This window comes from Octodon degus, unplaced genomic scaffold, assembly GCF_000260255.1.
Source record: "Octodon degus isolate 3935 unplaced genomic scaffold, OctDeg1.0 scaffold00146, whole genome shotgun sequence".
NCBI lineage: Eukaryota > Metazoa > Chordata > Mammalia > Rodentia > Octodontidae > Octodon > Octodon degus.
The window spans coordinates 3114401-3128428 of record NW_004524722.1 but is presented as its reverse complement, the minus strand read 5'-3'; the positions used below and the strand labels follow the sequence as shown (position 1 = coordinate 3128428).

General features: G+C 42.5%; 1 protein-coding gene across 2 annotated transcripts in view; it reads left to right on the top strand.

Annotated features, from left to right (window-relative positions):
• Rnf121 (ring finger protein 121) overlaps positions 1 to 14028 on the top strand; it is a 78118-nt gene that overhangs the window by 53775 nt on the left and 10315 nt on the right. For both annotated transcript variants that reach the window (XM_004641953.2, XM_023702049.1), the window contains 3 exons: positions 1532 to 1686; positions 4386 to 4493; positions 8756 to 8876. In XM_004641953.2, coding sequence (XP_004642010.1) covers positions 1532 to 1686; positions 4386 to 4493; positions 8756 to 8876 — 384 coding nt within the window. The remainder of the gene's footprint in view (positions 1 to 1531; positions 1687 to 4385; positions 4494 to 8755; positions 8877 to 14028) is intronic.

Sequence of the window (14028 nt, the reverse complement as noted above, 5' to 3'; positions counted from 1 at the left end):
TTTTTTTTTTTTTTTTCCTGAACCAGGGATTGAACTCAGGCTCTTGTACTTGCCAGGCAAGCGATTATTCTACTGAGCTGTCTCCCCAGCCTGAAAAATTTCTTTAAAGTTCTATCTTTCTAACTTTTTTTATATCTACTGTTCACTTATGAAGAGTGACATTTACCTAAAGCAGTTGGTTGGGGGAGACACTGGAAAGCAGAGTACCGTCAGTCACTCCAAACTTCTGTTGTAGGATGAAATAATTGTCTGCATCTGTAACATCTCAGCTACCAAGTGTCTGATAAAGTGCTGATGAGGGGAAAGTAAAATGGGCACACTTTTTTAAAAAATGTATTTAGGACATGGACTACAGGGTCTCACTACGTAGACTGAACTCTTAGTGATTCTCCTGCATTCAGCCTCCCAAGCGCTGGGATTACAGCATACCCTGGAGGTGGGGCCAGCATGGCATGCCAGAGATCGAACCCCAGCCGCTGCACTCTGCTTAAGCAGCCGCTTTAGTCCGCTGAGCTATCTGGCTAGCAGGACACACTTTAAAAAACAGTTATGTGGCTGGGTGTGGTGATACATACTGTAATCCCAGCCCTAGGGAGACTGAGGCAGGATTGCTACAAATTCGAGGCTAGCCTAGGCTACATAGTGAGTTCAGGCCCAGGCTAAATTATGTAGCAGTCCCTGTCTCAATTTAAATAAATAAAGAAAAAATACTTCTTTCTTAGACCATCTTACTCCAATTTAGTCTTACTTTCCATTTACTTAATCTAACTTATTGTGGAACTATTATGTGCCATATGTGTTTTCTAGTGCAAAGGAAATATATAAAGCCAGCTGAGTTCTCAACTTCAAGGAGGTTATATTTAGAGAAATGAATTAAAAATGGACCTCATTCTTTTCTGGTGGGTATTTGTTTTGAGACAGGTTCTGATATGTAGTTCAGGCTAGACTTGAACTCGCTATGTAGTGTATCCTGGTCTTGAACTCTCGGTGGTCCTCCTGTCTTAACCTCTGAGTGCGGGGATTACAGGCATGTGCCCCTACACCTAGCATTCAGCCTCATTCTGGATGAACATTCTGATGATGGCAGAAAAGAAAATGCTCTTGGCACTCTAGGAAGTCATGGTTGAGTCTAATTGGAAAGGAGACTGAGGGATGCATGTGTCTTGGGTGTGATTCTGTCAGGCGGGGGATATTTTATTCCAGGGGACAAGTTGACCTGATGCCATGGGTAGCAGTAAGAGGTGGCCCTGCCTCCGTTCCTCCTCCCTCCACTCTGGTGTCTGCAGGCGAGGGAGACCAGCAGGTTGTTGCAGTTAGCCAAAGAAGCAGTAACAAGCTTAAATGGAAAGCAGAGAATATAGCTAAGAGACAGCTGAGGGAGTTTCTGACTTTGAGCACTAGAGGAGTGATCTTTATTGGAAACTGGAAATATAGAAGATCAGGGGGAAATAGAAGCCGGCAGCATTCTGGACTTACGGGTAGAGTGCAGAGGGAGCTGGCAAGAGCTGAAGTGCCTGTGTTTGTGTTTCAGATGGTGACGCTCTTTCAGATGTGGGTTGTTCCCCTCTATTTCACAGTGAAACTGCACTGGTGGAGGTTCCTCGTGATTTGGATCTTCTTCTCTGCTGTCACAGCCTTTGTCACCTTCCGAGCCACACGGAAACCTCTAGTACAGACAACCCCAAGGTGAGCTTTTAGTTAGCAGGGAAGAGGGCACTTCACTTGCTTGAAGGTCATGCATGTGCTGGGGTGCATTGGAGGATGGTGGACTTAGATGGGAAAAACTGCAGTTTTTGTCCTCCAATGTTACTTGGTATGGGACCCCTCTAAAACAAGCGGATTAGAGACCAGCTCCCCTTTTCACATGCTAGAAACCCCAAACATTTCCCTACAGCTTACTTAATGGTTTATGTCAAAGTCTGTCTATATTAAGGACAAAGTAGATCATGATGGTCATTGTTGTCTCGTTTTAAGGGTTTTCTTCTGTGAACCTTTCTCTCATCTCTAAATCAGATTTTCATTATATTCTTTCATAAGGCTCTGTTTTTCATAAAACTTACCACAATTTACAACCAATTATTATTTTGAGTATGTGTCTCCCCCACTAAATGTAACTGAGATCAGAAACCATATCTGTTTTATTTATTACAAGTTTTGAATGAATAGTGTTTTTTCTTTGGATTACAGAAGAACTTCTGCCTAATAATTCTTTATATTTTATCCAAATGTATATCTCTCTAATCCTCCCAACTAGTTTGTGAGGTCATTTAATATGCTTGGCAGAAAAAAAAGAGATTTTTCTCATTCATTCATTCATTGATATAGCAAGCACCTGCTATGTGCCAGGCTCCATGCTGAGCACTGGGGATATAGAGCTAGATAAGACACAGTCCCTGCCCTCAAGGAGCACTCAGTTTAATGAAAAGCACCTGGTTGATAAGTGTGTGAGAGGCGTGCACAGGGCCAGGGAGGTGTGCCCAGTGGGGGAGCCGGCCAGCCTCTGAGCTGGGGCCACCTGATCCAAAGTCTTCTGAGTTGCAAGTTGTGCTACTTGTATCCTGCTGCACTGCAAGCCTTTCTCTGGCCTGTGAGTGTCATCATACAAGGTGAAGCTTGTGATCCAGAAGTCTGGCCCTTGTCTAGGCCCATGAAAGAAGATATAAGCTCTGGGATCAAGTGGATGTGGATTGAGATTCCTAAGCCTATTCCTTTCTGTTATTGTTTTTTTTGTTTGGTACTGGGAATCAAACACAGGACCTCGTGTCTGCTGGGTAGGCATTGAGACACTGAACTATGTCCCTGGCCTCTTATTTCTTATTAGGTCTGTCTATACTATCACTTTCTAGAGCCTTGAATAATATCTCCCTAAAAATGGATAATTGTTTCATCTCATATATACAAGGAAAATAAAATACCTCAGGAATCACCAAGTATAGAACAGTATAAGCTTCTAACTAAAATGATCAAAAAAAGTATCAGTAAAATGAAAGATTTTTATAATAGTGACTAAAATTCATTAGTGCTATACAGTTTCAAAGCATTATCATAAACGTCCTCATTTGTTCATGTAGTATTTAATGAGCATGAACCAGGTGAGAAAGGTAGCATGGTTCTCCCATTTTCCAAGGAAGTAAATTTATCTCACAAGATTTGACTTGCCTGAGGTTACTCAGCAAATGGAACCTCACTTAATCTAAATGAAGGATCGACCTAAAATCCTGTGTCCTTATCATCTGTGCAAACTGTGGCTAATGGAGCTGTGAGTTGTCTTCAGGGCAAAACCACAAGCCCGAGAAGCCATCACTACTTGCTTAGCCATAGCAGGGAGGCGCGGGAACCTTCGGCTTCTTCCTTGGCAGAACCCAGTCTGCTTTCAGGAACCAGGCAGGCTTGTGCTGGTTAGCTGAGCAAATTGCTAACTTGCTTGTTAGCCTTCATCACAGCTAGACTAGCGGCGTCTGTTATTAGCAGCCTTTGTCTGTAGCATTTACAAGGCTCTGGTTTGTTCAGAAAACCACGTTTTCTACTTGAACGCAGCTGGAGTCAGCCATCCAGATTCCTCACTGCTCTTTGCTGAGTCTTGCTGTACACTACTTATCCTTCCGTAGTATGAATAGCCCCACTCCATCCCCTACACCACCACCAAGGCACAGATACAGCTAATTCAGAAGTACATTTTTACTAACTTGTTTTAAAATTGTTTCATTTTTATTTTATCTTTTTTTTTTTTTAATTCAAAAAAAAAAAAAAAAAAAAAAAAAGAACTGGGATAGATTGCAAAGGGACCTAGTGGGTAAGGAGTCAACACTTTTTCCTAACCCAAAGCCTTTTGGGGCATCTCTGGGGTGACAGAAATGTTAGAAAACTGGCAGTGGCTGCATGATGCAACAAATTTACCAGAAACCATTGGAAAAAAAAAAAGAAGTGCTTTTTTGAGTGCCTCCCTCCTCATTTCTCTTATAGAGAAAAAAGCCATTGCAGAAGCAAATTCATGAAATCATTTATGATTGGCCTGTGGGCAGGAACTGTAGTCATATTAACTAGTAGTGAGTTTCATCTCATTCATCTTCCCTTGGATTTTCTTTCCTGATAAGGACAACTACTAGTCCCTACTTGTTCTTTTCTGAGGTCAGCAGTGCCCTTAGTTTTGAGGCTGAAACTTCTTTTTAGAGATCTGTTTCTTCTCTTGATCTAAGACAAAGCACTAATTCCCTTGTTTCTGCAATTAGAGAAACAGACAATTTTGGATAGTAGTTGAAATTGCTTAGTTAGTTCTGAGCATAGAGACTGATGTCCTCAACTGATGTGGGATTAAGGGATTCCAGTGGTCCAGTAGCCCCTGAGGCCAGAGTCTCAGCTGAACTAACATCATCTCCTTTCTCCAGGTTGGTTTATAAATGGTTCCTGCTAATATATAAAATCAGCTATGCTACTGGCATCGTTGGCTACATGGCCGTCATGTTTACCCTCTTTGGTCTTAACTTACTGTTCAAGTGAGTACCCTTTGCTTTTGTTTTGGGGGCATTTGAAGAGAAAGCTTGTTAAGGATGTACCTTTCTTACCACAAATGCGTATTAACCAAGGGTATATGACAGGATAGAAGGTTTGAGCACTGTAGGGGACGGACAGCAAGACAAGAAGCCCTTCTTGGTTGTGGTGGCGAAAAGCAAGGACTGCTGGGTGTGTTACACACTTGTAATCTCAGCACTTGGGACACTGAGGCAGAAGGATCATGGGGCCAGCCTCAGCTACATATTCAGACCCTGTCCTTAAAAACAAATGGGGGGGGGTGCTGGGGAGATGGCTCAGTGGAATAAGTGCTTCCCTGGCAAGCGCAAGGGCCTGAGTTCAATCCCTAGTTCCGCAAACAAAACAAAACAAAACAAAAAAAAAAAAAAGAAAAAGAAATGGGGGGTGCCTGGTGAGCTGGCTCAGTGGTCTAAAGCACCTACTTAGAACAAGCTTAGCAAAGCACAGGGACCGCAGTTCAATCCCCCAGCACCACATGCCAGCCAGCCCCGCCCCCTGGTGGGCTGAGCTGGCCACACCCACACCCACATAAATAAAGAAATAAAATTAAAAAAAAAAAACAACAAACAAATGAGGGCTGGGGAGATAGCTCAGTAGAATAAGCGCTTCCCTGGCAAGCATAAGGGTCTGAGTTCAATCCCCAGTTCCGGAAAAAAAAAAACAAAAAACAAATGAAAAAAGTGAGAAATGTTTGGATATTTACAAAGTTTGAGTTCCAAATTGTTGGTTATGTTTTCTTTTTCTTTTTTTGCAGTAGTAGGGATCAAACTCAAGACCTTGTACTTGCCAGGCCAGGTGCTTATGCCGCTGAGCTATATCCATGGCATCTATATTTTGATAACTTAAATTTCAGTGGTAAAGTATAGCCAAAATAAGTGTCACAATGATTGTAACCAGTTACCCATAATTCCATTATTGTAACAACTATTTTTCTTGTCCATGTATACTGTTTATTGCAGTCTTTGCTTTGCCTCAGAGATCTTATATTCAGTTAGACCATGAGCTGAGAAACCACATCCTTTGGGCCAAATAAAGTTTAACTGGAACACAGTCATGCTCTGTGACTTACATATTGTCTGTGGCTGTTGTATTCAACAACAAAGGTGAATGGTTGTGGCAAAGACCATAATAGGTCTCAAAAACTAAAATATTTGAAGCTTTGCCTTTTACAGAAAAGGTTTGCTGACCCTTGGGATAGACACTCAAACCAACATGAGGAGAGTTGCCCATGCCTGACAACAGATTCCCTTAGAAAGAGTAAGGCAGGAAACACAACAGTCCAGGTATCTTCAGGAGACTTCCTAGTACTCTTGGAACTGAGGAGTACTGAAAACACATGTGGAGCACATCCCACATGGTGGGTTGGGAGCCACCCTGGCTGGGAGCTTTGTCCTCCCAGAAAGCATCAGTTTCAAGATTGCCCTAGTTTAGGTTCGGTGTGCCACTCACAGGCTGTGTTCATTATGTAGGCGGTCTTGCCTGTTGCCAGCTGACACTTCACTGTTATCAGATTTCTGAGAAAATAGTTTTAGGGAGTTAACCTGTCAGTGCTTAAATCCTGCATTGGTTGGGGCTTAGTTTGTTTTCAGTGTAGACACCGTTGGCTGTGTTGCTTCCCCAGGGGACACCCAGAGATTCTGGCTATTGCTTCATGTTGTCATAAGTCTCTGAAGGATCTCTATCAACTTGCAAGTCCTCTTACCTCCAATTTAGGCAGAAGCCAAGGAATTCTGAGTTTGAAGACTGGAGGAGACAGTGAGTCAAGAGGTCAGAGGAGGGTGGAGCTGTACATTCCTAGGTGAAGTGGTGGTGGCTATGGACTGTGTGTCATGAGTCCTAGCCTAGGACAATGCCTTAACGCTAAGGAGATACAGGATTCAAGATCAAGTTGTGCATGAGAAGGTAGCCAACCCCTTCCTCAAATCTACTAGCTTGGAGATAGTGGTAGTTTCGAAATCAAAGGAGTTTATTTTGGGACAAGTGAAAATATTTTTGTATAGTGACTGGAAAACTCATGAAATGTTTTCTTCCAGTGGTAGTAAGTACAGGCTGAAAGAATAAACATGCTGCTCCACAGCCAGGTGTGCTGGTACATGCCTATAATCCCAGCACTCTGGGAGGCTGAGGCAGGAATATTGCAAATTCAGACCCAGGCTGGGCAATTTGGTGAGACTCTGCCTCAAAAAATAAAAAGGGCTGGTAATCAAGCTCACTAAAAAGGCCCTGGGTTTAATCCCCAGTACTACAAAAACACATATAAAACAAATGAAAACAAGTTCCACAAAGGTGTAGAGGAAGTCATCACAGTGAAGTTTAACACATCAAAAGAAAAAGAGGTATTTCCAGGTATCTTCCTACCTTGTGTGGTTAAAGAATATAAAAAAAAAATCAAGATTTTATATTTTGTTTCTATAACTTGTATAATTATAGTTTCTTTTCATTTACCTAAAATGTTCAAAGAGGGAAACAATTTATAGTCTTGACCAGTTTTCTACTGATTATGTTAATTGGTGTTAGATCAGTGATGTCAGTAGAACCAGGTGTGGTATCACAAGCCCTTAATCCCAGCACTCTGGGAGGCTGAGGTAGGAGGATCAAAAGTTCAAATCCAGAAGTGTAACAGATTAGGAAGACCCTGTCGTCCCCCCCCCCCGCCAAAAAAAAGGTTAAAGATGTAGCTCATTGTAAAGTTCTGAGTTCAGTCTCTAGTATCACTCACACAAACCTCACAAAACAGTCAGCAGGTTAAATATCATAAGACCAGAGAGGGGCTGGTGAGATGGCTCAGTGGTCTAAGGCACCTACTTAGAACAAGCTAAGCTAAGCAAAACACAGGGACCTTGGTTCAATCCCCCAGCACCACATGCCAGCCAGCCCTGCCCCCTGGTGGGCTGAGCTGGCCACACACACACTAAATAAATAAATAATAAATAAATAAATAAATCTTAAAAAAAAAGAAAAAAATAAGACCAGAGAGAAATTCCTACTATCTATGATGGATATAGTTTACAACTTTATGCAAAGACATACAATTTTTTCTACAGATATTTTAATTATAGTAATTTTCCATAATATTTATGAACTTGAGGTTATAAACTTTTGGTCCTTAGAATAAGATTTTAATTCTAAAAAAAGATTTTTATTTTTAATAGATAGACTTGGACCAAAATTTAATTTTGCTGACATTATACAGAATATGTATAGATGTAAGTTAAATTTTTGTGATAATCAGTTTGTAACTATTTATTAATTTTATCTTTTGTGTTAGTCTTGTTTGGCAACCTTTTCTCTAAAGGACCAGATGGTAAATATTTATTTGTTTGTTTGCTTGTTTATTTTTGCAGTACCAGAGATCAAATTGGTACCTTGCACTTGCCAGGCAGGCACTTATGCTGCTGAGCTAATCCCTGGCCCTCCATTTTTAAAATTTTATTTATTTATTTATTTATTTTTGCAGTAACCAAATGGTAAATATTTTACATTCCATAGGACAGTAAGCAGAACTCTAGAATTGTGCACGTGCTTATGTACTGAGACAGAAATGCCTGCCTTGCTCTGGCCTGTCTTGAGCCAACAGGCAGTCTCAGGTGGGAGCATGCTTCATGCCCACCGCCCATCAGTGGAAACAATCTCACAAGTCGGGGTCTAGCAGTGGATATTTGACCACTAAGAGCATTTTCAGGGCCGGGGAGATGGCTTAGTGGAATGAAGCGCTTCCCTGGCAAGCGCAAGGGCCTGAGTTCAATCCCCAGTTCCACAATAAATAAATAAGAGCATTTTCAGTCTTTGCTCCAGGGACACCCAGACACTGGCTTGCTCTTCCTCTTTTTGGAAGGTTCAACCATTTCAACTTGGCCAGCTGGCTTGAGACGAGGCAAGTAAGTTGTTAGCTTCTAAACTGAAATCCCACTCGTTGGTGGCCAGCAGTTGACAACAGCAGAGGTCCTAGCACATAGGTTACAATGAACTGAGCTCCCTGGGCAGTGGTAAGGCATGGCTGCCAGTCACAGGAAGCCCTAGGAGCAGAGTGGGATACAGGACAGCGGAGAGCTGCTCTAGCTGGGTCTTTACAGCTCACCGTGCTAATTCCTCCAGAGATGTCTGCGGGCCATGTGGAGTCGGGCAGCAGTCTTCCACATGAGGCTCTGACTTGGGTGTCCCAAAGTAGTGTTACAACAGCTGTGTCTCAGGGCAGGCCTTACTGGCCATGCTGCTTCCCTTCCAGGATTAAACCGGAAGACGCCATGGACTTTGGTATTTCTCTCCTCTTCTATGGCCTCTACTATGGAGTTCTTGAGCGAGACTTTGCAGAAATGTGTGCAGACTACATGGCATCTACAATAGGGGTGAGTTGACTTGGTGTCTTAGTACTCCTTCCTGCCACCTCCAGATGGTTCAGGCTAGCATCACTAGGCACCAGGAGGTGAGAAAAGCCATATCCAGTCTTTTAAGATGTGGGTGGTATGTGTTATGATTTCTTCCTTAAAACTCAGAAAGCCAGGTCTCAGACGTAAGCTGAAATTTTTAACTTCAGGGCCATTATAGGAAACAACCACTTTACCCAGCAGAAAGTTAACATTCTTTTAACAAATGGAGTGTGTGTGTGTGTGTGTGTGTGTGTGTGTGTGTTCGCATGTGCACATGGATGTGTGCATATATGCACTGTGTGCTGGAATTACAATACAAATAAGTGTCCTTACTCAAATGAAGTTTACTCTGTAGTGAGAGAAATGAGCATTAAAGTAATACACATACAAATGAACACAATTATAACTTGAATAAACACAAAGAAAAGTTTTGGATACTAGGTGCTAATACATGAGTGACACACTCGACCTTCTCGCAGTGATCAAAAGTTAGCTTCCAAATGACTATTGATTTGGCTTGAATAATGATTGGAGATAAATGGATATGTGAAGAGTGCAGCATGTTGAGGTAAGAGCAGGCCTAAGATGGAGGCCAGTGCGGTGCTCGTGAGGAGCTGAGGCTAGTGTGGTCGTGTAGCCAAGAAGGTGGTGAAAATGTCTGGAGAAATAACAGCTAAACAAACAAAAACAGCCTTAGGCCAAAAGGTTTTGTGTTTTTAGCGTCCTTCACTAAAGACAGTCCAGGTGTGGTGGCACATTCCTATAACCCAAGCACTCATGGGGCTGATGCAGTAGAATCCTGAGCTTGAGACGAGCCTGGACTACAGAGCAAGACACTGTGTAAAATCCAAAACCAAAACCAAACAAAAAACAAAAACAGCAACAAAAAAGCCCCAAAAGACACTGGGTGGCTTAGATAATGACTATCAGATTTTATGTCAAGATCATCCTTGCGGGGCTGGAGAGATGGCTCAGTGGTCTAAAGCACCTACTTGAAACAAGCTTGACAAAGCACAGGGACCACGGTTCGATCCCCAGCACCACATGCCGGCCAGCCCGCCCCCTGGTGGGCTGAGCTGGCCACACACACACACACACACACACACACACACACACAATAAATAAATAAATAAATAAATAAATGTAAAAAAAATAAAATCTTAAAAAAAAAAAAAAGACCATCCTTGCTGCTGGGTAAAAAACAGAGATGGGTCCACAGGTCAGACTGGATGCTTGAATCGACCGTTGCTATCAAACTTAAAGGTAGCATTGATTGGAGTAGAGTTGGTGGAAAGAGAAATGGGGGGTTTTAAGAGTTAAGTTTTTTTTTTTTTAAGGAGTTAAGTTTGATGGGGCTTGGATATGGTTTGATTCTGAAGATTGACACAGAAATATAAAGGAAATGTAGACATCAAAGTTGATTTTCCAGCTTGGCAACTAGTTGGGTTGTAGTGCCTTTCAAGGAAGTAGGAAGTACTGCAGACAGTGAACCGCATAGAAAGATATTTCAGGGCTAAAGTGTGGTTAAAGTAACATCTAGTCTGAGAGACCTAAGGAAATATCCCTAATATTTTTTCAAGTGAGAGAAATAAGTCAGGTCTGGTGGCACACACCTGTAATCCCAGCACTTGGGAGGCTGAAACAGGAGGACTACCATAAATTCAAGGCCAGCCTCAACTACATAGTGAAAGCTATCTCAAAAAAAAAAGGCTTCTCCATATCGTTGGACTAATTGTCCTTTTCCTCCCTGGATCAAATTGAAAAACAAAATGCACTGGATCCTTTTGTAGGTAGCTGCTACAATTTGGGTATGGTTGTATACTGCAAGGGTGAATGTGTTGGAAGTTTAATCCTCTGTGTGGTGGTGTTGAGACTCTGGGTTCTTTAAGAGGTAGGGCCTAGGGGGAAGTTACCAGGTCACTGGAAGATGCCCCTGGAGGGATTTAGACAGTTGTCCTAGGACTCTAAGCTAGTTCTTGCGGGATTGAACTGTTAAAAGAGGGAAACTAGCCCCCCATTTTTCTCTGGCTTCCTGTATGGACTTGATGTCTTCCTCCTGCATGTGGTCCCTCCACTGTGGTGTCCTCTGTCCTCTGCCAGGGCCCCTTGCCAGAGCCAGCACTATTCTGTTTGGACTTTCAGCTTCCAAAACTAGGAGACAAATAAAGCCTTTCCTCATATGTGTCCGACCTTAAGCATTGTGGTATAATAGTGAAAAGGAAGTCAGTGCAGCAGCCACTTGGGATCCCTTTTGAACAGCTGCTGTATATTTTACGTTCATTCCACTGTCTCACCCACTTGTACAGATTTTACCAGCTCATGCTCCTCGAGAAGAGATTTCCAGAGTACTGTGTTACTCAGTTTGTGCTTGGCAGCAGCAGTTCACTCAGATGCGTCTGTGGCACAGCCACCTTTTCAAAGCAACTTTTGCTGGTATTCTCTTCTTTATCCTCTCAACGCTATGTCTCTTTTTTTTCTTCTCATTTTGTTTTTATAGAACCATTTATTTAATTTTATCAGGCTATTGCCAGTTTATCTCAAGATTATCAGCCACCAATTTAAACCTCAGGAGGATCACTAGTAACCAATCTTCACAATTCTCATCTTTTCAGTCAGATTGATTCTGAGCTTAGCATTTCCACAAGTTAGCTTCTTCTTCAAGAGATAGACTAATTATACTGAACTCTTCCAAATAGGATTTGAGCTGGGACCTCTTGCCATGTTTTTATGGGAAAGGAGCTTCTGGGGATTGAACCCCAGGGTCTTCATGCAGAGCTATATCTCTAGAACTTTTTTTTTTTTTTTGAGACAAGGTTTTGCTATGTCGTCCAGACTGGTCTTGAACTCCCTATGTTGCCTAGGCTGGCCTCACAGGGATCTTCCTGCCCCAGCCTGCTAAGGGTTGGGATTGCAGGATATACTACCATATATATCTGGCTATCTCCAGACCTTTCAAAAAATTTTAATAGAATGTAGCCCACATTGGGCTAAAAGTCACTACCCTCCTGCCTTATCTCCCAGAGGCCTGGGATTATGTGGAGGAAGCAGAAATCATGCTTTGCTTTTCATATTCTTAGGGAGAATTATTAGGTGCTTCACGATTAAAAGTGATAATCCGGGGCTGGTGAGATAGCTCAGTAGAATAAGCGCTTGCCAGGCAAGCACAAGGGCCTGAGTTCAATCCCCAGTTCAAAAAAAAAAAAAAAAAAAAGTGATAATCCGTAGAAGTTGTAAATGATAGGACACCTCAGACTTTAGCTATTGGTCTCTCATTTTCTCTTACCGTTTATGAACTGGTCTCCCTACAACTCCATTCTTTCCATATTAATGTATTAATATCCAGGCCCAAGGATAAAAAAGACCTGTCATTGGCTCTATTGAAGGATTAAGAATGCTGACAGAAAAATGAACTATGAGGCTAATGAGAAGTTCGTAGGCCTTACCAGACTGCCCACTTTCCAGCCCTTTAGACCCCACAGTCTCTCAGCATCCCTCTTAGTAACCAATACCTAGAATCTGTATCTAGATAACTACTCTCCTGAATGTCTCCCTGGAGCCTATATTCCTGCCAGAAATCATGTCCCCTTCCTCCCTACTTAGGTCAGTCTTCTGAGCAGGTCCTGGTGTCTTATATGAGGACCTGTCTCTTCAGCAATGTATTAAAAATGGCGATTCCTTTTAGAGGAACCATTCACTTATCCAAAGGCTCATGGCCTTTCTGACCCTGACTAGACAAGCAGTATGCTGGTTTCCCAGGCATATTACTGGTGAGTGGGCAGTGTCCTGAGAAGACTAGAGTGGTGTGGTAGTACTAGATGACTTACCAGGAGTGAATTCACCTTCATTGTTTACTATAGCAAATAGCTCAGGCTTGGGGCTGGGGAGATGGCTCAGTAGAATAAGTGCTTCCCTGGCAAGCGCAAGGACCTGAGTTCAATCCCTGGTTCCACCAAAAAAAAAAAAAAAAAAAAAACCACCAAAACTCTCAGACTTTCAAGTAACACATAGCTTTAGATACCTGCAAATCAGAGAAGCAGGGATATGGAAGAAGGGGCTCCAGCATGGGAGAGGGGAATGGATTGCAGTATTTTTCCATCCTTGAAAATTCCAAGGGGCCGGGGAGATGGCTCAGTAGGATAAGCGCTTGACTGACAAATGCAAGGATCTGAGTTCAATCCCCGGTTCCGCAAAAAAAAAAAAAAAAGAAAAGAAAATTCCAGTATTTTACTTATGGTGAAATCTGATAAAGTAGGTCTTACTCTATTCAGGAACGCCTTGGCTCCCAAACTGTAGCAAACTGAATTTCAAGAGTATCACTGTTCTTCAGAATTTGATCAGTACTTTGTAATATAGTACAGGGTCTATAGGGTCTCACTACACAGATCAGACTTGTAGTGATCCTCCTATTTTCAGCTTCCCAAGTGCTGGAATTACAGCTGTGTACCACCATGCCTAGTTTCAATCTACTCTCTGTCTCAGTGTGCCCCAAGAATGGGGTTGGCATGGCATGCCAGAGATTGAACCCTGGTCCCTGCATCTGCCTAAGCAGGCGCTTTACTCCGCTGAGCTGTCTGGCCAGCCATCTGATCAGTACTTTGAAACAGCTAGGAAAACACAGCCTTAGCTCATTCATGTACTTATGCGAGCAGTGGTTGTTGTTCAGTCATGTGCCCTGCGCACAGCAGCGATCAGATGCAGCCCGTACCGTACCACCATTGCCTACTTCCTGTAGCAGTCCTGGTCACTGGTGCGTCGTGGTTTTTTGTATTTTGGTTTTTGGTGGTTTAATCCAGGGCCACAGGCAGACTATGTAGGCACTCATAGTGAGTTACATCTGCAGACCTTTTTATTTTTTGCCTAGGCTGGCTTCAGTCTCACAATCCTCATACCTACTGAGTAGCTGAATTACGATGTGCCACCATGCCCAGCTGGCATTGGTTTTTTAATTGTAGAAAATACATATAACAATACCATTTTAACCATTTTTAAGCATACGTTTCAGTAACATTAAGTATATTTATCTTGTTCTATAGCTGTCAGTACATTTAGCCTGCATAACTTTTAATCTGTCAAATTGAAACTCTATCAGCACTAACTCCCCACCATCCACCCATCCTTGGTAATTCTACCC